The sequence below is a fragment of the Lepidochelys kempii genome, chromosome 1, assembly GCF_965140265.1.
Source record: "Lepidochelys kempii isolate rLepKem1 chromosome 1, rLepKem1.hap2, whole genome shotgun sequence".
Classification (NCBI taxonomy): domain Eukaryota; kingdom Metazoa; phylum Chordata; order Testudines; family Cheloniidae; genus Lepidochelys; species Lepidochelys kempii.
The window spans coordinates 149,754,280-149,777,494 of record NC_133256.1 but is presented as its reverse complement, the minus strand read 5'-3'; the positions used below and the strand labels follow the sequence as shown (position 1 = coordinate 149,777,494).

Here is a 23,215-nt window from a genome sequence, read left to right as displayed (position 1 = left end):
TGTAGGCAAGTGCAATGTAGGGCTAAGCAGCTGAGAGTGGGATGTAAAATATTTCATGCTAAAATTTTACTATCTTTTCATTTTCTCAGATATTTTGTTCTGTTTTTGTCTTATTTCATATTAAGGTAGGATTCCAATTTTTGTACTTCAAGCTGTGGGCCATATTCGGTTCTGAGTAGGCTGACCAGACAGCAACTGTGGAAAAAATGGGACAGGGGTAATAGGTGCTTATATAAGAAAAAGTCCCAAAAACAGAACTGTCACTATAAAAATGGGATATCTGGTCACCCTAGTTCTGAGAATCACATTGTCTTATGCACAAAAAAGAGAATGTGCTGCACGTTGACAGCCTTTGGTTGGAGAATGGCAGAAAATAGGAATGCACGTTAACATGTTTTTCATGAGTGAGTGCAGTACTAGAAAAAGGAACATGGTTTGGAGAAAGTGTGTGCGGTACATGTGAAAACCAGCAAAGGGTGGGCCTCCTTCAGTAAAATACTCCATCCCTACCTGGATGAAATATTTCATCTCTGATGTGGAATAAAGCTTGGGTATAAAGTACATAGGGCCAAACTTACTATACGCTCATTTGTGGCTTAACCATGACCCCTGAAATAAGACAAAGTGCATTGTTGCAGTGCTCCAAAAGTAGCCCAAGAGGGAAACATAACAGTTCTGTGGAATCTGCTTCCTCTCCCGGACTTCTAGACATGTTGTAGGTATCCAATAAAGGGGTGTAAATGTGTATCTATCCAGGCCACAGTTTTGTCTCCATCTTGTTTTTGATACCATTATGTATTATTTAGTTTTGGTAGTTCCCATGATATGCTATGTGCTTTCTGGACATTTGAGAAAGGATGCTTTTTGCCCAAAGAGTTCACAGTTGAAAAACAGACAAGAAAATAGGGGTTAAAAAAGAGAGATAGCAAAATGGGGTTGGACTTTTAGTTTTTTACCATGTAAAGCATTATGATGGGATTTAAAAATGAAGAGGGGGGAGCCTTTCAGAAAACTTGCCAGTGACCTTGAGAGGTCACTTGGGGCTGCACTAGCTCTCTCTGCAATGATAGGATGCTGGCTAGCTTTATGATGTAAGCCGGGGCTTTGGTAGTCTGCATGGCATATTGGTGGGGAGGGTTGGCTGGAGAGCTTGATAAACACCTGATTACCAGTTGGAACAAGAAGTGACTTATGATTGGGCGATTGGCTGCTGCTGCCTCTTGGTGCATTTACTTTATGTTAATTTGTTATCAAATTAAATATGGCCTATGTGCTATTAAATTCAATTAATGTAGGAGCATCTTCCTTACATCATCTTTGACGAACTTCTTTGACAGTGAAAGTCCTATAATTCATTCATTTTGTGTTCCTAGGACACCATTGGCATTGAAATTCCCGTCACTAATCCTACACATGAAACTCTACGGTTAGATGTCTTGTTAATGGGTGCTGCACTTAGTGGAGAAACAATTCTTGTTCTTCAGCCAAAAGAAACTATTTCATATGAAGTAAAGTATTCCCCAGCTGGTACTGGCACTTCAGAAGGAAGGTAAGATTCAGAGTGTAAACACGTTGTATGTGCTTTATGATATTAAGTAAAAATATTGTCTCCAGACCCTACGATAACTCCTTGACCCAAGAATGTTACTTAGAAATATATTGTGTTCTCTGTATTACTTTTTTAACATTAGCTATATCAACACAAACCTGCCACTTTTTTTGAATAAATCTGATGGCTGATAGGCAGATGACAATTCTTTGATGGATCTCACTTGAGCTGTGTGTACATTTTCTTAGATTTTCTGATATTAAAGTAATATCTATTCAAATTAATTGTTAATTTTGTCACTTGCCATAAAGGGAGTGACCTGGAGCCATCTTTCTGCAGAAAGGGAACTGAACTAAAATGACTTCACTAAAAACAGGTGAAGAACCCTTTATCAGTCTGCATGGAAATCTATTTAGCTTGAGAATTCCCCATTAATTAGAAATGATCTTCTTAATGAATATGGAGAAGATTTAAATTAAAGATGTTTCACCACATTGGAAACTCAGTCTGTGCAGTATGATAATTACCAGTGATGAGACTGATGACCTTTTGGTCTTGGTTTCAGAGTTGCTGCCACTGATCATAGTTCTCAGCTGAACTAGTAACGGCAGGCTGCTGAACACTGCAGAATTGTAAGAGTTTTTCTGAGGGCATTGTTAATTAAACATTAGTTGGCTGAAGTTCACCAAAATAAGCAGTCCCGAAAGCAATTGTTCAAATTGTTCTTATTGATTTTTCTCAAGAAAAAGAATACTGCCAAGTATTATTGCACTACAGCTTTCAGAGGCTATAGTTTTATAGAAATGACCACTGTTAACATTCTAGTACAATTTTCAGAGACAAGATACAGAACTGATCATTTCTGAAAGCTGAGAATGAAAATATATTTTATTTTGCTGTGTCAGAATACTCTGGTGGAGTATTTTTTTCAAGTTCATAATTTTCAGATAACAAGATATGTGCTTTTAACTTGATAGATCTATGGGGCAGTTCTTGGTTTCAGCTGATCTGAAGCATGCAGGTCAAGGGGGCATGTGCAAAGGTGGTGTAAATTTTGCACTACCCTGATCCTGTTATAGTTCTGTGCAAAGCTGGTCTCCCTGTGTCATGCTAGAGCAACCTGAGGTCTGCTCGAAATTAAATCATGGACAAACAATTCTGAGGGTCTGAAAATGCAGTCAAGAATTGGCATGGCAAGTGCAGCCAGGCTACTACCTCTTTACCGTGTTTATGCCAGCAACTGGGAGGAAGAGTGCTGAAAAATCCCTTATGGTTGCTCTGCTATCATCTTTACACTTGAGCGATCTTCCCCGGGTAGCATAATGCTGACTTCAAAGCCAGTTTATGCTAGGGGTGCAGTGTAAAGTGGTCACAGTGAATAGTTTTCAGAACTCATGTCTCTTGGTTTAAAACAGGAGCTGATCCGTCATGCAGCTCAGGTTTGCACATTGTATTTTTAGCTGCTAGAATGGTTTAACGTGTTCACTGTAATTTTATTTCACTTATTTTTGTGATTCTCCTGGCCACAAAATGAGAGAGCGAGAAAAACAAAACTGTAACAAGAATGGAATGTGTTAAAATGCCTGCCACAAAAATACACTACTCTGAGTAATCACATAGCAACAGAAAACTTTCAATCCTGACAAGATTTGATTGTAGAATAATGAATATGCTATTGAAACATATCCTTTTGTCATGTTCTTATATATATTTCAGTTTTGATCTCTTAGGTTTTTAAAAGTATTTTCCTTTTAGAATGGACTAATGATGTCTCCCTATTTTATTTTTAGATAATGTAGCAGGTCTCCAAACGTCAAGTAGCAAACTGCTGTGATATTTGAATTAAATTAAAATTTGCTCCTATAAGTTAAAGTTGGAGATGTATTCTAGTTTTTCTGCTTTTAATATAAAAACTGCCATTTTCAACTGAAAAGTTAAGAAAGATGAAGCCTGTTGATTGCCCATGGATCTCCATAAAGATCACTGTTCATTTGTGATGGGTGTATGCAGATATTCTGTGGAGCCGTATAGAACTCTTAGTAGAAAATTCTACAAGCTAACAAAGGGGTCATTGTGTTGAACTCCATTATTTTTTTATGAAATTCTAATTTGTGCTTTTATCTATCTGGACGTTATACAAAAAGACATCCCAGACAGAACTTTGTTTATATCTCTGTCTTCAGTGTCATATTCCTGTCGGAGATGGTTGGGGAGTTTTGGTATGCACTGAAGCTGACTTCAGAGAAACCATTGCCAACTACATTACCCGAAATAGAATGTGAGCTTGGAAAGTAAGTACAACATCATACTTCAATTTAATTTGTTCCTTGGTATGAATATCTAATATAAAACATACAAACAAGTACGCATTCTGGAACTATAGCAGATTACATCTAGATGTACCATATTATTATTTGTGTTACCATAGCACCTAGCTTCCCTAGTAATAAGGGTCAAGCTTGTACAGTCAGGATCCTCACAGATTGTGTCTTTAATATATTATGATACGTATTGAATTCTGCTTGTGGAAGGGTAATTTAATTGGAATTAAACTAATTATACGACTCTCTATAAATTTCTCTTAAACAGCTGCAGAATTTAGTAGCAAATTATCCATATGGTAGCCTTTTTCTTACTTAATTTGAATTTAGTAATTTTGAATTAAATTACTTTGTGTTCAGCTCCTGTTGCTGCAGTTTCAAGCTCAAGAGAGTGAATATCACCTCTGGTGAATTTTCTCAATTTTGCAGACTCCAGGAACACACAAAGACCAAGGATAGTGACCGCAGACACAACCACAAGTAAAAAGTCTTATCTGTACTACAAGTTTTATTGAAGCAACAAGTAAAGTTAAAATTACCCATGCATATATAAATCATACAAAAACCCATGCAATGCCTAAGATTAGTCATATTCGCATCCTCAAAGAGATTCTAGGGTCTGATGGATATCTCAACAGATGATCGATAGAGGGACGGTTCCCCCTCGGGTTTCCCTTGGGGTCTTCCCACTTTTGCCCAACCAGGGTACTTCTTTTACATTGTTATTCTGACCATACCACACACCTTATGCATATGCATGAGTGTTTCAACTCTTCTCCTTATGTGTACTTCCACATCCCATAAATATTGCCCTATTTTTCATAGCTTGTTTCTTAGTTCCCTTTATCCTCATTAGCATCTACTCACAACATGCATCCATGGTAACCTGCGGTCAAAGCAGGGCATTCCATAATGTTACAGTTAGGTGTCTTGTGGTCTTGCACATTACTTCGTGGTATGCTGCAGTCTTTTCTTCCCAAAAAATCATCTTTTACAGTAATCTTGCAGCCTTACTGTCATAGGGTTATTTCTAGGTCACCCTCTCATGTCAAGCATTATTAAGCTACAGCCTAGTATGGTTAAGTTAAAATCTTTGAAGCCTCAGCCTGTAGGCCTTGCATTCCAGCCATGCTTTACTTACAAACCTAATACACACATCACTCCTAAACACTTGTCAATCTTATACTCCTATAATCCTACAATTTAAATCTATTTAGCATACATTGACCTAGCGTACGACCTAGCATATGAGCTGACCATAACACTGAATAATGCAATGATAAATGGATAATAAAATGAACTAATTGGCTACAATACTATAGAATTCTGCAGGTTGTCTTAAACACTCTATATGAAAAGGTACCATTCTCTATTAAGTTGTATAGGACTTTCCTTTCCTAATCATGGACCTTCCCCAGTGGCCTATTTTATAAATTGTGAACACTGCTTACCACCTTCTCACCCTCCAGAGATGTGAAGTACTGAAGTTTCTTTCCTGCAGACCTTACAGGTGTACATGAACTCTGCTTCTGTTCAGGAGGTGCATCTCCAGAGGCTGTATGTAGTAGTGATCCTCTTGTCTTTTTCCTCCTATAAAATTTCACCTTACATTCCCACAACGTAATTTGACTCTCAAAACATACTTGCAGCTTTTAGGGTCAGGTTTTCAAAAGCTTTCAGCATCCACAACTGGGGCCAAGTTTTCAAAAGTGCTCAGCAACTAGAAGCTCTCCAACAATGGGAGCTGCTAGATGTTGTACACTTTTTTGAAAACCTGGACTCATGTTTTGGTGTTATCTTTAGCTATGTCAGCTATGTGATCAGTGGCACTGAGACACTTCTTTTTTTACGGTGGGGGTGGTGAAAGCCAGTATTCCCCAATTACCTCGTGCTCCCCCTGCCCCCGAGTTGAGGCCAGGAGTGGGGCTGTGGCTCCGGGAGGGGTGGAGAGCATGGACAGGAGTAAGGGGGGACTGGCTTAGACCATAGCTGGGGTAGGTGCGGAGCCCTGGGCGCGGGGCTGGCTGCAGCCAGGACCCTGGGTGCCGGGACCAGGACTGGATCCCTGAGCGTGGGGCCAGTGGCAGCTGGGACTCCAGGTGTGGGGCTTGGATCGGAGCCCCGGGTGTGGGTCATGCAGCCGATACTCAGTAGCGGGGCCAGGAGCAGAGGCCCTGGACTGGCACCTGGGGCCAGTAGCCAGGCTGGAGCCAGTAGCAGAGCTGGGTGGTGCTCCCCCCGGGGGCTGACCCAAACCTCAGCCATGCCCCCCGAAACGTTCCTCAGCAATCCCTTGGAGGGGGGCATGCCGCACAGATTGGGGACCTCTGCTATAAAGCAAGTATATGCTTCTGGCAGCACCGGGCAACTTCTCACAGTGAAACCTGGGGGTGCTGCAGCGCCCCCGCACTCCTAGTTTCCACACCTGTGTATATGATTAGTGATGTGTGTGTTGAAAGAGTTTATAATAACTTAAGGATAAAGTGACATTTTGTCTGTCTAAATAATTGGTAAATGGATAGATGAACTGAAAGGAAATAGGTGTAAAATACCATAGCTGCTCCTTTCCGTATCTTTTAATACATAAATGTTTTTAATGTTTTTGCATAATGTTTAAAACAGTAGCTTTAAAAACCTTTCAGGTAACAAACTGTGTATGACCTGTGACAGGTGGGATTAATATGACTGAGAATAGCCTTTGCAGTTGTGCTTTGATAGGATAAAATTGCAAATGCTGTGTATCCTTGGGTTTCAGATCTAAAGCTTACCACCAGTTGTGATCAAATATAAATCTTCTCTCTTGGTATAGACTTGCACGATTAGGTATATGATAAGGAGTTTATGCTCTTTCACATGAAGCATCTGGCATTGACAACTGTTTCACACAAACCTACATGGACAATTGGTCTGCTCCACTATGGCAATTCCTACTTTAGTATGCATAATGAAAGTATGCATTGGAGAGGATTAGCTCTGTTAAATACAACACTTGCCCGTCAGAAATATTATTTGACATTCATTGACTTTTAAGATTCTACTTTCAAATGAAATTTTGTGTTACTTTACAAGTAAGTGTATGTGATTCTAGTCCCTTCACACTGATAGATGAATACATCTGCATAGGACACCCATGCATCATAGAAGAAAAACGTAAGAGGAATGGTGAAGGAGCAGATTTTTTTTTAAATAAAGTAAAAGCAAACAAATAAACAGTAGTAGACATTATATGTGAGAGAAACTCTTACAAAATGGATTAAAATAGCTTGCAGTACACTTCTTAACCCTCTTTCCTTGCTTTAACCTTTTTCTCTTTTTCATACTCATGGCTTCATGCTGACCCCTACTTTCTGTCCAGCAAAGGCCCTCCTCAGTTCTCTCCTCAAATTTACTTATTCCAGAAATCCTGTCCTATCTTCTCTTCATGAATATCTGTCCATACTCTCCACTTCCTAAACTGCTATCCCGTGTTTTGTCCCATACCCTGCAAAGCTATATTCATGGGAATAGCCACTTTAACCGTAATAGAATTCCTTATATTAGTAAGGAGCCAGATGAGTAGCTTAAACGCTTAGCTGAATCAAGGCCTTTAAATTAGGCAGCATATCTGTTTGTAAAGTTCCATGTAAATTTAATAATAAAAGAACATATTTAGTTTTTTATGGATCTGCATATGATAAATGATCTTCAACAGTAATTAAATTTTAAAAAAGTTTATTTGTCATTGCCACTTTTTGGAGAAAGTGTTAAACCACATCCTCAGAGTTTGGGTGACATTTTGTACAACCTTGTATTAATCTTTGAGATAATTTAGGGCCTTACGAACAAAATGAGCAACTTGAACATGATTTATGCATACATAAATGGGGGGAGGGATAGCTCACTGGTTTGAGCATTGGCCTGCTAAACCTAGGGTTGTGAGCTCAATCCTTGAGGGGGCCATTTAGGGATCTGGGGCAAAAATTGAGGATTGGTCCTGCTTTGAGCAGGGGGTTGGACAAGATGATCTCCTGAGGTCCCTTCCAACCCTGATATTCTATATACATGCAGTTAATACAATTTAATATGCCTAACATTCACTTTAAGGGAATATTAATGTTATAACTTGTTTTAATATGATATTCTTAAAAGTAGCAAAAACTCTGTGACAGAGGAGCAGAACATGGAGATGCTTTAAAAGGAAATAAATAAAGAAGGACGTTCAAATAAACTCTAAACAGTTCTAACAATTACTGTGAGATGTATTAACTACAGTTCACAAATGGTACATTAAAATTAGGGCTGTCAACTGCAGTTAACTCAAGCAATTAATGCAAAGCAAATTAATTAGATTAAAGTGATTAATTGCAGATTTAATCACACTGTTAAACAGTAATAGAATACCAATTTAAATTTCTTATAAATATTTTGGGAAGTTTTTCTACATTTTCAAATATATTGATTTCAATGACAACACATAATACAAAGTGTACAGTGCCCACTTTATATTATTTTTATTACAAATATTTGCACTATAAAAAGATAAAAAAATAATATTTTTCAATTTACCTCATACAAGTACTGTAGTGCAGCGGTTCTCAAACTGTGGGTTGGGACCCCATTTTAATGGGGTCGCCAAGACTGGCATTAGACTTGCTGGGGCCCAGGGTCCAAGACCAAGCCCCACTGCCTGGGGTAGAAGTCCAAGGGTTTTGGCCCTGGGCGACAGGGCTCAGGCTTCAGTTTCAGCTGTGAGCAGCGGGGCTCAAGTTCAGCCCTGGGCAGTGGGGTTCAGGTTACAGGCCCCCTACCTGGAGCTGAACTCTCAGGGCCCCCCTGCTTGGTGCATGGAGGTTTGGGCTTCAGCTTCTGCCCCCCCACACAGGGCAGCGGGGCTTGGATGGGCTCTCCCCTTCTGGGGTCATCTAGTAATTTTTGTTGTCAGAAGGGGATCACAGTGCAATGAAGTTTGAGAACCCCTGCTGTAGTGCAATCTCTTTAGAGAAAGAGCAACTTACAACTGTGGATTTTTTTTTCTCATAACTGCACTCAAAAACAAAGCACTCTAAAATTTTAGAGCCCACAAGTCCATTCAGTCCTAGTTCTTGTTCAGCCAATTGCTAAGACAAATAAGTTTGTTTACCTTAACAGGAGAAAATGCTGCCTGCTTCTTATTTACAGTGTCACCTGAAAGTGAGAATAGGCATTTGCATAGCACTGTTGTAGGTATATACGTGCCAGATATGCAAAGTATTCGTATGCCCCTTCATGCTTCAACTTGTAGATTTTTATCTTTTTTACAGTGCAAATATTTGTAATAAAAATAATATAAAGTGAGCACTGTACACTTGGTATTCTGTGCTATAATTGAAATCAAGCTATTTGAAAATGTAGAAAAACATCCAAAATATTTACAATAAATTTAAATTGTTTTTCTATTATTATTTAACAGTGCAAATAAAACTGCGATTAATCATGACTATATTTTTAAGTCCCCCGATTAATTGTGATTACTTTTTAAAATAATTTGGCAGGCCTAATTAAAATGCATAATTTTTCTCATTGATCTACTAGGAAGGAATTCTTTTTTATGCAGGAAAAAAGATACTATAATATTTTAAAAGATCCAGCATGCATAATAAATTATTTTATAATGGCTATAGAAGAAAAATTATATAAATTTAAAATAATATTGGTCATTAAAAATAGATCAAAAGCTAAAGCATTTAACTGTTAAAATTTAATTATCTCCATTAGTTAAATGGACATAATATTTTTTTTTATTTTAAATAGCAATTATAAAATGCCTTTTTACATTGAGCCCCTTTACAACTGCATACACACACATCTTGAAGCTGTTTATAAAACTGTCAGAGCACCTGTGCAAGTTACAGCCATTAAAGTGAAACAGTATTCCAGACACTCTTCATTTAATGAACTATTGTATTGTTTAAATGTAAATGAAAATCATGCATATTTTGTTTTGCCACTGAAATTTGAAGTAGTTTTATTTATAAAGTAAAATACATTCTAATAAATGTTGTTGAAATATTTCAAATAGCAGTTGCCCTTATATTTTAAACTCAACATTATGAAGTTGTAAATGAAGCTGATTTATTATGAATTGATGTAACATGCTATTTTAAATATACACCTGCTTTGTAATATTTGCAAAGGGTATTTTGGTACACTGTACTGTATAATAGGAGTGCTCCCTTTGTCTGTCCCCCAAATAGTTTCTTTGTTACAAAAAGCAAAAAGCAGAGATCAGTGTTACATCCTTTTTGAAATTCTGCGGATAGTTTGGAAAATAACACTTTTTTTTCTTTCGTAAAACTATTGGTTGTTTGTGTTTTTTGTTTTGTTTTCTTCTTCAAATTGGCTTCTTTGGAATGTTTTAGTTGTCTCTCATAAAATTTTGTTCCCCTTATGAGTCTGTTCCTTATCAATATAATTAAATTGTATGATATATCTCCATTTTCATTTTGAGGAAATCAAAGAATGTGGGTCTTCTGTCTCATGGTAACACTACTCTATTGAAAAGCAGTAGTCTGAGGGAATATCTAAGTCTCTCATGTATTCTTGATTATCCCTGAGACTGAGAAATCCACTAGTAGAGTTCTTGGTAAGTGTTAGGCATGAGAGAATTGCTTCTCGACTGTTGGGGGTTTAGGCCCTAACAATGTAACCTGCTGTACCCAGGTAGAGTGCTAGACCTGTGTGGAAACCCACCGAAATCAACATATTATTAACATACAAGGGGGGGAGGGGCATCTACAGCACTGAGAAAGATGCAGGATTGGGACCTCAGGTCACAATCCTAAAATTTGATTGAAATGTCTTTCCTTTTATGGACTATTGCTTTTTACAAAAAAGTTGTGTAGTTTGGATGTGGTTAACTTGCTCTACCAAGGGAAAAATATATGGAGCAATCAGGCAGTTGACCTGTCATAGCTTTGGATAGATGGGTATCTCTGTATTGGAGATACCTGAATGAATGCAAAACCGAAGTGTGCATCACATTTTTCACTTTTCCTTAATTACCATTTCCACTGATCCACCTTGAATCTATTTTATATGTCCCTTGTTGTTATAACCAGCATGTGATTTATGGTCAACATCCCCATAAATGGGGATTATTGTATTATAGTAGTATGGGCAAAATAAAAGGAATTTTAGAATAGCTAGTGATCTCTTCCTTTGAAAATAACATGTCCTACAGAACGCATCCTATCTCCATGTATTTGCTTATAAGAGGATAAGAAAAAAATGCAGGTTGCAAGGTATAGTGCTGGCTGATTTAAAGCACACATCTTCCACAACCCCTGTAATGCAAGTTTTGCTCTGACTGTCACTGTACTCATTAAAATCCATACTCTACATTTTAAATATAATTAGTCATTATATTGTAATGAGCAATGTCACTGTTGTGTAAAGTGAAATGGTTTCATAGATTGATAGATATTAAGGTCAGAAGGGACCATTATGATCATCTAGTCTGACCTCCTGCATAATGCAGGCTACAGAATCTCACCCACCCACTCCTGCAATAAACCTCTAGCTATGTCTGAGCTATTGAAGTCCTTAAATCATGTTTAAAGACTTCAAGGTGCAGCGATACCTCCAGCCAGTGACCCATACCCTGTGCTACAGAGGAAGGCAAAAAAAACCCAGGGCCTTTTCCAATCTGCTTTGGAGGAAAATTCCTTCCTGACCCCAAATATGGCGATCAGCTGAACCCTGAGCATGTAGGCAAGATTCACCAGCCAGATACCCAGGAAAGAATTCTCTGTAGTAACTCATATCTCACCCCATCTAACATCCCATCAGAGGCCATTGGGCCTATTTACCATGAATAGTTAAAATGGTCTTTCAGTTCATGTGGGAGCAGTGAGGGGAGTGAATAGGTGGGAGTGGGAGAACCTGCTTTTAAATGGGCAGACATAGTACAGAAGTCTTGTTCGAATGTTGAAAGATACGAAGTGATCAAGAAGAATTACTGCTTAGTGGCAGTAAATCTAAAGCTATTGGAGATATCATTTAATTACTAGCTTATTTTGACCATTACTGAGAGGAAAAGGAAATGTAGGTATCCTCATTTATCATCTGATTATCATTAATTTCTATGCAGTTATTTTCTCTGAGGGCAGACACTGCAGTCTAGTTATGGACTACAAATGTGTGGTATGGTATAAATGTAATCATTTTACTTTCTGTTATCAAATCCTTCTGGTGGCTTTGAAAGTTGTGAAATAGCCACATAGCTAAAATGAGTGACACTAAAATTAGTCCTAGTCCTAGAGAGTGAGTTCATAAATCAAAGAGAATAGAGTGCAGAAGTAAAACTGAAGTGGTGGTCACTTAATGTAATCACAAGCAGGTATTGTAGGGCATAAAGTTAATATATTTTATCACTATTCTTAATACTATTAAGTACTTGTTACTGCTATTGAACACATTGAAACTTAATTCTTGTTTTTCAAGTCAGCAAAAGCCATAAAAGTTTAACATTAGGCAATAATGGAACAAGTTTAGTAATTTGTAATACCTTACTCAGATTTTATTTTTCTTTAAGATGGGTCCGTATGTATATCCCTCTGCTTAATCCTACGTATGAAACCCTAGACCTGGAAATGGTCAACAGCAATCCTGACAATTTTTCAATAGAGACTGACCCAAGGAAACCTGTAAGTACTTAAAAAAACACCTGAAAAGATTCTTTTGCCTTCATGCAATAGGGACATAGTAGAGCTGTCCCTTCAAATTTTATTGATGAAACGAGTTAATTATGTAGTGCATTAAGAATATACAGCATTGTACAAAGGGTTAAATGTGCCTTATAAATACATGCATCTGTCCTACAGAGGTTTACAGCCTAAAGGCAAGAGGAGACGTAAAACAATGCAATATGATCAGAAAATGAGCACAGTGTGGACATTTCTGGAGCACTTTGTGGAGTAGTTTTGTGAAGGAGCAGAGAGAGTGTGCTTGGCATACATTGATTTGGGAGGGCATGAAGTCAGGTGGTGTGGGAGGCAAATGGAACAGTCAAGCAGTGGTGCTGGAACAGTTTGTATAGTGGGGGTACTGAGAGCCATTGAACTAAACTTTAAACCCTGTATATGATGGAAACCACTTCAAGTCAGGGGGTGCTGCTGCACCTCCAGCACCCCTAGTTGCAGCACCTATGCAATCAAGACAGAAGCTTGAGAAGATCATAGGAGTGAGAATGGGGAAAGAAAATGATGAGAAGAGATGTAGGTTAGGGCAGATTTGTGCAGGGAGTTGAGACCTGGGAGTGAACTCAATGTGGAAAGAAAGAAGTTAGTGGAGGGGATCTGAGAAGAGCAGAGATGTGAGACTATCTTGGTAGCAGTGTATTGTATTGAATAGAGTAGAGAGAGAGGTGAGGCGCAGGGAAGCCAGAGAGCAGAGAGTTACTGTAGTGGAGATAAAAGATTACCAAAGCATCAACCAAGATGCTAACAGCAGGGATGGAGAAAAAAGGATGCACTGTTAGAGATACTTTAGAGAAAGTAGTGACAAGAGCTGGTAAGAGTTTGGATATGGGGAAGGGGAGAGGAAATTTTCTATAGCTAAACTGAAAGTGTCTAGTCTCAAAAATAAAAGGTAGCAATACAAATAGAAAAAAAATACAGTGGAGAACTGGAGACCTAATTGAAAACCTAATGAGTTCTGAGAGCTTTAAAGTCTTGCTCCATCAGGCAGTTAGTGATGAGCTCAGGATTCATTGGAAAATTTAAAAGTCTGGTAAATCCATACATGATAGTATTCAGAGTGTTCCTCTCTGAACAGTAGCACATATGTACACAGTATACATGCACAGATTCATCAGAACAGACAGATTTCCAGTGTGAACATAAAGAGATCAGGTAAATACAGTGCCTCCAAAACCACCATCTGCCTGAAATCTGGTTTGGATGCCTGCTACATTTTCCCTGGGGTAAAGAGGTTGGTTGAAATGATGACTGGGGTTGCACTGAAATTTTAGAACAGTCATTCAGTCAAGGGATTTTGGGGAAACTGGGAAATCAGTCAGTCCTCAGAAGGAACAGAATTCCTCTTACCCCAGTCAGCAAGAGAGAAACCGTGGATCAGTTAATTCCACAAATTGATGTTCACCTGGAGAACGTTTTCTTCCCCATAAAGTCTTTAGCCTGTTACTATTATATACATTCTCTTTCCTTCCCCATCACTGGAGTCATTTACCTGTGGCCCCACAATCTATAAGCTGGCCAACTTTTGTGTACTTTTAAGAACTGATTGATTGATTTATGGATCTGCTGAGCACCTTCTGCTCCCACTGAAATGATTTGGCGCTACAGGTAGTCATCCTTCATGAAAATTAAGGCATTATTTTTAGAAATTTATGACTCCAAATAAACATTGTAGCTAGCCCATAGTGTTTATTGTGTATTGGGAGTTAGTGTTTGTGTAAAGGGGCTAAGAATGAGTGGGTATTCTGAGGAAGGTGAGATTGTGAGTTTTATAGCATACCTTGCATTAAATTTGTTTATCCAGCTTTTTGTTTTTAGTTTTCTTATCCCTCATTTAAACCATTCAGAGTTACTATGCATCTGCTTTGTTTTCACCATCCAATTTTGTGTATTTTCTCATACTTTAGACTGCAAGCATAGTTTCCATTACTGTAATTGGATAATTCCTGGTTTCCCTGTTAAGTGTCATGAAAGAGCTAAAACCTTGCATTCAAAGTGTGAATTCTCTTCCGCCAAGTGAAGGCACACTGTGTTCTTAAATCTAGTAGGAAACTTTTCCTCTGGGACAATCCTACAGGATTTCAGTAGTCTATTATCTCTTGCCTATAGTCTGAGCACTGCTTCCCAGAAGATAATGTACATGCCCAGGGACAATGGGTGGAGTGCTTATGGTAGAAGCATTACATAAAGAATACATAAAACAATGAAATTCACAGTTAAGACTAAAATTCTAATATAAACATGATTCCCCTTATCATTCAACATTGCTACAAACAGTGTTAAATGATTTAAAGACCCTGAAATAGTGCTGTGGCCAAGAAACTCTCTGTGCAGCTCAGGAATGGGCCTTCAAAATCGTTTAAAGACAGTGTTGCACTTCTCTGATTCTGATGCCATTCTGATCTCCAAAGTAAATTGGAGCAGCCTGATAGCTATCTTAATTTTATACTATCTTCCAGTAGTTGAGGATCAATTTGGCAGTAGAGCCTGGGCCACACCACCCATCCTCCCACTCAGAGGAGGGTGTGAGAGCTGCTGTGGCATTTCTGTGCCACCCTAGAATTTCCCATTCATCAGGGAATCAACAGGTGACCATTTAAAGTGGCTTTTGGGGCTGCGTGCATCATCAGAGTAGCACTAAGCTACCCTGATTTACAGGAAAACCAGACTTGAGAAATTAGGCTGAGAGTAAAAATTCAAACATAACTGTGACTTTTCTTGATGTTGCTGCCTACTGCCAAAAAAAACCTTTAACATTATTTTAATGTGGGTTTTGTTTTATTAATGTATTACAGTAAAAAACCCACTTAGGATCAAAACACTGTAAATTCAAGTTTAAAAAAAATCAGCATTACTTCTTGACTTGCTCCATATTTTAGGTATCATATTACTTCAAGCTGAGCAAATAAGATGAAGAGTTACAGACTAACACGGCTACCACTCTGTATCAGCAAAAACAATGAGGAATCCTTGTGGCACCTTAGAGACTAACAAATTTATTTGGGCATAAACTTTTGTGGGCTAAACCCACTTCATCAGATGCATGGAGTGGAAAATACAGTAGTTTATACATAAAATTTATACATAGTATGTGAAAAGATGTGTGTTGCCTTCCCAAATTGGGGGTCAGTGCTAACAAGACCATTCAATTAACAGTAGAATATCAAGGGAGGAAAAATCACTTCTGTAGTGGTAATGAGGGTGGCTCATTTCAGACAGTTGACAAGAAGGTGTGAGAAATAGTAGGGGGAAATTAGTATGGTAAAATTAGGTTTTGGAGTGACTCATCCACTTCCAGTTTTTCTTCAGGCCTAATTTGATGGTGTCCAGTCTGCAAATTAATTCCGGTTCTGCAGTTTCATGTTGGAGCCTGTTTTTTGAAGAATTTTTTTATTGAAGAATTGCCACTTTTAAGTCTGATATTGAGTGGCCAGGGAGGTTGAAGTATTCTCCTACTGGGTTTTGAATGCTGTAATTCCTGATGTCAGATTTATGTCCATTTATTCTTTTGTGTAGAGACTGTTCGGTTTGGCCAATGTACATGGCACAGGGGCATTGCTGGCACATGATGGCATATATCACATTGATAGATGTGCAGGCGAACAAGCCCCTGATAGTGTGGCTGATGTGGTTAGGTCCTATGATGGTGTCCCTTGAACAGATACACAGACAGAGTTGGCACCAGGGTTTGTTGCAGGGTTTGATTCCTGGGTTAGTGTTTTTATTGTGATGTGTGTAGTTGCTGGTGAGTATTTGCCCCAGGTTGGGAGGCTGCCTGTAAGCGAGGACTGGCCTGTCTCCCAAGGTCTGTGAGAGTAAGGGATCATCCTTCAGGATAGGTTGTAGATCCCTGATGCACTGGAGAGTTTTTAGTTGGGGGCTGTAGGTGACGGTTAGTGGCATTCTGTTACTTTCTTTGTTGGGCCTGTCTTGTAGTAGGTGACTTCTGGGTACCCTTCTGGCTCTGTCAATCTGTTTCTTAACTTCACCAGGTGGGTATTGTAGTTTAGTCACTTTATTATCTGGAGTGTATTAACACTTCATCATAAAATAATAGCAGAACACAACCAGCTTCTGGTTAATCATTTCACAAATCAGTATTTGAACTTGTAGTCAAGTAGCATAATCTTGATTCATTATATTAGATTTTGGAAGAACTCTGGAAGTTTCATATGTATTATGTTCAGATCATTAGCACAGAAATGGATTAGAATTAATTATCTTGACTTCTGATTCCAGATTGCATGTGATCAGTCCAGGCAGTTTAAAAATATCCTTTGTGCTTGCAGCCTAATTCGTTACCTGAGGCTTAAGGGCAGGGGTGAAAGTAATTTAAAGGATTTACCAGTACTCCATAGTCCTTGGGAGGGCGAGGGGCCTCAACTGGAAGAGGTGTGGCCTCTACTGGAAGAGCCGGGACCTTTACATCCCCAGGCCCTTTAAATCAAGATTTAAAGGTCCCCGGGCTGGGACTGTGGTAGCAGCAGCTGGGAGCCCCGGACTCTTTAAATCACCCTGGAGCTACCAGCTGCAGAGTCAGCTGGGAGTCCTGGGGCTCGGGGGTGATTTAAAGGGCCCAGAGCTCCAACTGCCGCTACCGCAGCAGAGCCCTGGGCCCTTTAAATAACCATCGGAGCCCCGGGGGCTCCCGGCTCCCACTGCTGCCCCGGGCTCTGGCGGAGCTTTAAAGGGCCCAGCGCTCCGCTGCAGTAGCAGCAGCCGGGAGCCAGCCCTGGCCCTTTAAATCACCACCGGAGCCCCACTACCGCAGGGCTCCAGCAGCAGGCTTGCATGGCGATTTAAAGGGCTCTGGAGGGTAGGAACTCTTTAAATCACCGCCTGAGCCCTGCTGCTGGAGCCCCGGGTCCTTTAAATCGCCACCCGAACCCCGGGGCTCCAGCAGCAGGGCTCAGGCGGTGATTTAAAGAGTCCGGGGCTCCGTTTGCCGCTACCGACCCGGGTCCTTTAAATCATCCCCAGAGCCCTGTTGCCAGAGCCCTGGGGAGGCGACGGTGGGGCTCCAGCAGCGATATAAAGGGCCAGGGGCGGTAATGGTGGCCGGAGCCCCAGACCCTTTCAGTAGCCGTCAGAGCCCCACCACTGCTACCCCAGGGCTCCGGCAGGCTCCGGGTATGATTTAAAGGACCTGAGGCGGTAGCGGCTACCGGAGCCCTGGACCCTAAATCGTCCCCGGAGCCCTGCTGCCGCTCCGGCAGCTATTTAAAGGGCCCAGGTTGGTAGTTGTGACAGGAGCCCTGGGCCCTTTAAAACGCCATCTGAGCCCCCCCCCCCCACTGCTTCCCCAGGGCTCTGGCAGCAGTTTTGCCACCTGGGGAAGCTGATCTGCCCTGGCACGGCTCACAGGCTCTTGCCGGTACGCCATACCAGGGCTTACTGGCTTACTTTCACCTCTGCTTAAGGGTCACCAGTAGCCCTAGTACATTGTTTAGGAAAGATCCATTCAAAATTAAGTTATATAACTTTAAGAGCATTCAGTCCCAAATATAGTATAAGCGCTGAACTTTGAAGTGGATTTTGAGTTACAATATCTACCTTTTCTTTTTTCTTTCTTTCTTTCAAGTACAGTTTTAGAGCATTTGCTATAATCATCTTGCTGCTATTTTTTCACCTGGGGAATCTTCAGAGCCATGAATATTCCACTTTGTCCCATTTTCCCCTTTTGTACTCAACCTTCCTCACAGCAGCCCTCTCTTTAGCACAGATAGCTGAGACCCCCCCCTAGAGTTTATAAATAATATAATTTTTTAATGGCAAAGGGTGGTTGTTGGAAAGCAGTGTTAGATTTCCTCTTCTCCTTAGAGTATGGGGACATTGCTCCCTTAGAATTTCAAGTTCTACACATTGTACAAGGGAGCACATTGTACTGGCAGTAGACCACTGTTATGACCCCTTTGCCTGGTTTTGTGAACTATAACCTGATACTTCAGGCAACAGTTTAGAATTATGCATCATGGCATGACAGTGGTCAGTACTGCCTATTTCTGGCCCAGCCTTAGACTTTCTGTGAAATCTTCAGCTAATTAATTAACGTAAATGTTCCTGTGTTTCTCTACCTTTAAAAAAGGGATAATAGTGCTTACCAGCCAACATGGCAGTTCTGAGGCTACATGATTTTGTAAAGTATTTTGAGATAGTCTCAGATGAAAGGCACTGTTAAATATAAAATATTATTTTTTATTTAAACAACAACTCAGAGATGGTGTTGTCCAGTTAAGGATGAGCAAAGTTTGAACAAAACTACTAGTAATTTTAAAATTATAAATATTTACAGTCAGGAAGTTTAGATATTCTCTATAGCTTTGTTACATCAGTTCACATCTGGTCTGGCTGAGAATATTGGGCTGTCTCAACCTTTGGACCACCTTAATTTGGATCTCTCCAGTCATTGGATCATCTCATATGAACAAAATTGGAAGAAACATCTGTTCCTCACAGCTTTTTACAGCCTTAATGTCCCCTGCAGCACAGCTGTAGGAACTCGTGTAGTTCCCCACATAGACAACTGGTGTGTTAGAGGACAATTTCCTCTGTCGACAGAATTTAGCACTCATACTGAATGTTTTAGTATATTTTGGACTAATCGGCCTTATTTGCTAGTGCTGATAGTTTAGAGAAACAGATCTGCATAGTTGTATTATGGACAGAGAAGATAAACATCATAGAGGTAGAGACAGGCCTCTTTTAAAATACTCCCAGTATTCTTCCTTTGAGTGTTCTCTGTATATTCCCATGCATGGGATGCTCTGACCATTAGGAAGGGGGCGAGGGATAGCTCAGTGGTTTGAGCATTGGCCTGCTAAACCCAGGGTTGTGAGTTCAAACCTTGAGGGGGCCATTTTGGGATCTGGGGCAAAAATTGGGGATTGGTCCTGCTTTGAGCAGGGGGTTGGACTAGATGACCTCCTGAGGTCCCTTCCAACCCTAATATTCTATGATTCTATGATTACAGCCTGAATAGTAAAATATATTAGTGGCTGTTGGAGCATCCATGTGCCTCCCTGACCCACTCCACCCTGCCAAACTCCAGACATAGGGCTAGGGTTTAAAAGTAGCTTGGTCCTCCACTGCCTTAGTTACTTCAGTCAGGACCTGCTGGACAGTTACACTGTTGCTGTATGAGCCTTTTGGATCAGCAGTAGATAGCTTGTATCAGTTACATAAATACATAGGGTTACATAGCTTTATTTAGAGACAGTTAAAGGGATAACATGATGGATCAGAAGACTAAGAGCCTGAATTCTCATGTCCAGTGATATTCCCAGCATCAGATGCACATGCTAGATGCTTGGCATGTTTGAGGGAAGGGCATTCTCCCTCTAACTAACCGATCTGCTCAGTGTTTGCCACAAGGGGAAAAACAGTGAGACAAAACAGGCTCCAGGCAATTTTATTTCAGGATGCCCTGACAGCAGCGGTCCATTCTCAGAGACCAACTTTGTCAATGCCCCTATCTCCAGACTCTTTATCAGGCAAGAAGTGAGATTCAGCTCCTATGTCAGGTGCAGGATACAAGAGAGCGCAGGATCTGAAAAAGAAGAAAAGATCATGATCTGTAAGTGACAGACTCTGTTTCCAGAGCTGTCTCATTTCAGAAAAACTTAGTTGCAGTACCAAGGAAAAATTTGCAGCCATCCTCAGTGTTGGCCTCATTACCTAGAGCCAGTCCGAGAGAGAAGGACCTACAGGGACAGAATCTCATTATAGAGTCAGTCTCTGATTCTCAGCATAGGTAGGAGTCATTCCTCTGTGGATTCAACAATATCGGATCTGGAGGTGCCTGTCCAGAGGGTGAGATCTAAGCACCCAATTAAGAGAAAAGATGAGGGTTCAACCACTAATATGGCTTCAAATAGTGTTACTGTTAAAGCAATAGTTCATCAGGTGGATCCGTCCGTGAATCCGTCCATGGCTCTGTAGACAGCTGAGCCAGGTACTACATCTCGGAACATGTCAGGTGTGTTATTACAACCAGTCAGGCTGACTGCTTCTCCAAGAGTCAGCAAAGAACAGGAAAGGGTCAGGGGCTCTCTGCTGCTGCCTCTTCCAAAGACCCCTTTGGGGTCCCCAGAGAAAAGCTTCTCTCCTTTCTCCTTTGCAAGAAGGTTATTGTCTCTAGTCCCATCTGAGCTGCAAATGGATTGGGACTAGAAGAGGGATGTGGATTACAGATGAGAACCAGGGAAAATGTATTATAATCAGTTCAAAGAAGCCCTGCTGGATCCGCAGGCACAGAGATATTTCCAGCCAGATCCATCAGTAGGGTTTTTGCCTGAGTAGCATGTCGCTCCTGGGGTAAGGAGGTCCAAGTGGCCATTTCTGGCACCTTACCAAGAAGGCTCAATCTGTGGGGACAGACCTTCAGCAAGACGGTATCAGGAGGACATTCAATTGTCAGATCCAATGGATAAGGACCAGCCAATGACACTTACTCAGAACAAGTCACCTATGGAAATAAATGAAATATTATCCAACAAGGAGGAACTAAAGGTGGCAGAGTCCAATTGAGAATTAAGACATGTGCCTTCTCCAGATGAAAATGAGGGGAATGTCTCTGTATCATCATCATCATCCGAAGAGGCATTAGCCTTTCATTAGTTACTATCTCAAATGTGGAAGGTGTTAAATATTCCTTCTGTTTTTGTGGAGAAATCATCACAGCCTAGCTTTGATATTTTCATGGCAGCAGCTAGTCAACAAGTCATTCTTCCCTGGTTAGAGGGATGGTTTCAGCCAGCAAAGTCAGCCTGAAAAACTCCCTCAACCAGTCAGCCTCTATGTAAGAAGGAAGACAAATTATATAAAATATATGAGGACTTGCTGTGTTTCATACCCATCTGCCTCCTAAGTCATTGGTGGTCAAAGCAGCACTTCACAGCTCAAAAAGTGCCCAAACTCACTCTACTCCATCATCTCAGGAAGGAAAGAGGCTAGAAGTGTTAGGAAGAAAAATTATTTTCTTAAGCTACATTTTTAAACATGTGCAAATCCAACTATGAAGCTATCATGGCTAGGTACCAATACCATCTTTAGAGCAAAATGTCCTTTCTCCTTAATGCACTTTCAGAGGAACACAAAATTATCAAGTGCTATTTTGACTGAAGGATTGAATGTTGCCGAGAAACAGTTGCTAATGACTTTTAACTTCTCGGATACTTCAGCAAATCACTTTGGTTGTCTCAGTAAGGAGACATGCGTGGTTAAGATCAATGTGACTCTGTCATGAGACAAACATGAGGCTTGAGGACCTTCCATATGAAGGAGAAAGTCTCTGTTTTAGTATTCAGACTTATGAAGTACTAGAGAAGATGAAAAACGTAAGATCTAGTGCTAGATTTTAGGTTTCTTTAATACAAGGAAGAGGCCATATTCAATTCCATTACACAAGTATCAGAGGCATTACCCTCCTTCATCTCTTTTACTTCATTATGATTACCAGACGGGCATATCATTTCCAGCCTCAGCATAATTATAACTCACAACGCCAGCTATAATAGAGAAGAAATTTAAAACTCATAATAATAAATGGAAAGTTTTATCTTCTTCGTTCTCTACAGTTCCTCCAAGACATTAGATTGGACATGAGGACACGGAGTTTAAGCTAGTTCACTTAGACATTGTTTATTTGGGGACCGGTTAGCGGGTACACTTTTTTTTCCAGTCCTCCTAGAACATCAGTAATGCTGACCATGGATACATGAACCCTAGGATGGGGAGCCCATATGAACAATGAATTGTTTGGTCAGAGATCATTGCTTATCAAAGGATAGGAATATACACATCAATATTTTAGTACTGAGAGAAATCAGACTAGCTCTAAGGTCTTTTCTACCTCAATTCAAAAACAAACTAGTTCAGGTAGTAACAGACAATAAGGCCAGGTTATATTATCTAAACAAGCAAAGGAGGACTCACTCTGTGAAATTATGTAGGGAGGTCAAGAGTTTTTAGGAGTACTGGGTAGTACACAATATTTAATCAGTAACCATTCGCATAGCAGGGGAATAGAACACCCTTGCAGGTCATATAAGTAGGTCATCAGGTCAGATGCACTAATAGTCCTTGAAGGATGAAGTAGTGAATCACTTCTTCAGTTTATAGTGGAACCCAATAATAGACGTGCTTGCATCCAGCAAAAACAGGAAATGTGAGAGATTGTTCCAGGGCAGGTAGAGACAAAGAATCAATATCTGATGCTTTTCTAATACACTTGGGTCAGTGTTTAATATATGCTTCCTCCGCATTTCCACTTATTCAGAGAATGATAAGATAAGACAGGACAAAGTCAGGATGATTTTAATAGCACCAGCTGGCCCAGACACCAGTGGTATCTGGATTTGATACATCTGTCAAGCATTAGTGGAACCTTTACTGCTGACACTGGACTTGTTGACACAACAAACAGGGAAAGTCTACCATCTGAACCTTCAGTCCTTCACTTGATTGCACGGGGATTAAACCTTTAGATGGGCTAGAATAAAGTCTTTCATTAGAAGTACAAAATGTACTGTCCAATTCTAGAAAATAATACACATGAAAGTGTGCTATAGTCTTAAATGGAAAAAAAAATTATTGTGGATTTCCAAATATAATGTGGATCCTTATATGACACC

General features: G+C 40.1%; 1 protein-coding gene across 3 annotated transcripts in view; it reads left to right on the top strand.

Annotated features, from left to right (window-relative positions):
* CFAP47 (cilia and flagella associated protein 47) overlaps window positions 1-23,215 on the top strand; it is a 636,073-nt gene that overhangs the window by 468,863 nt on the left and 143,995 nt on the right. For all 3 annotated transcript variants that reach the window (XM_073358068.1, XM_073358073.1, XM_073358080.1), the window contains 3 exons: window positions 1,374-1,549; window positions 3,733-3,840; window positions 12,422-12,533. In XM_073358068.1, the coding sequence (XP_073214169.1) occupies window positions 1,374-1,549; window positions 3,733-3,840; window positions 12,422-12,533 (396 nt within the window). The remainder of the gene's footprint in view (window positions 1-1,373; window positions 1,550-3,732; window positions 3,841-12,421; window positions 12,534-23,215) is intronic.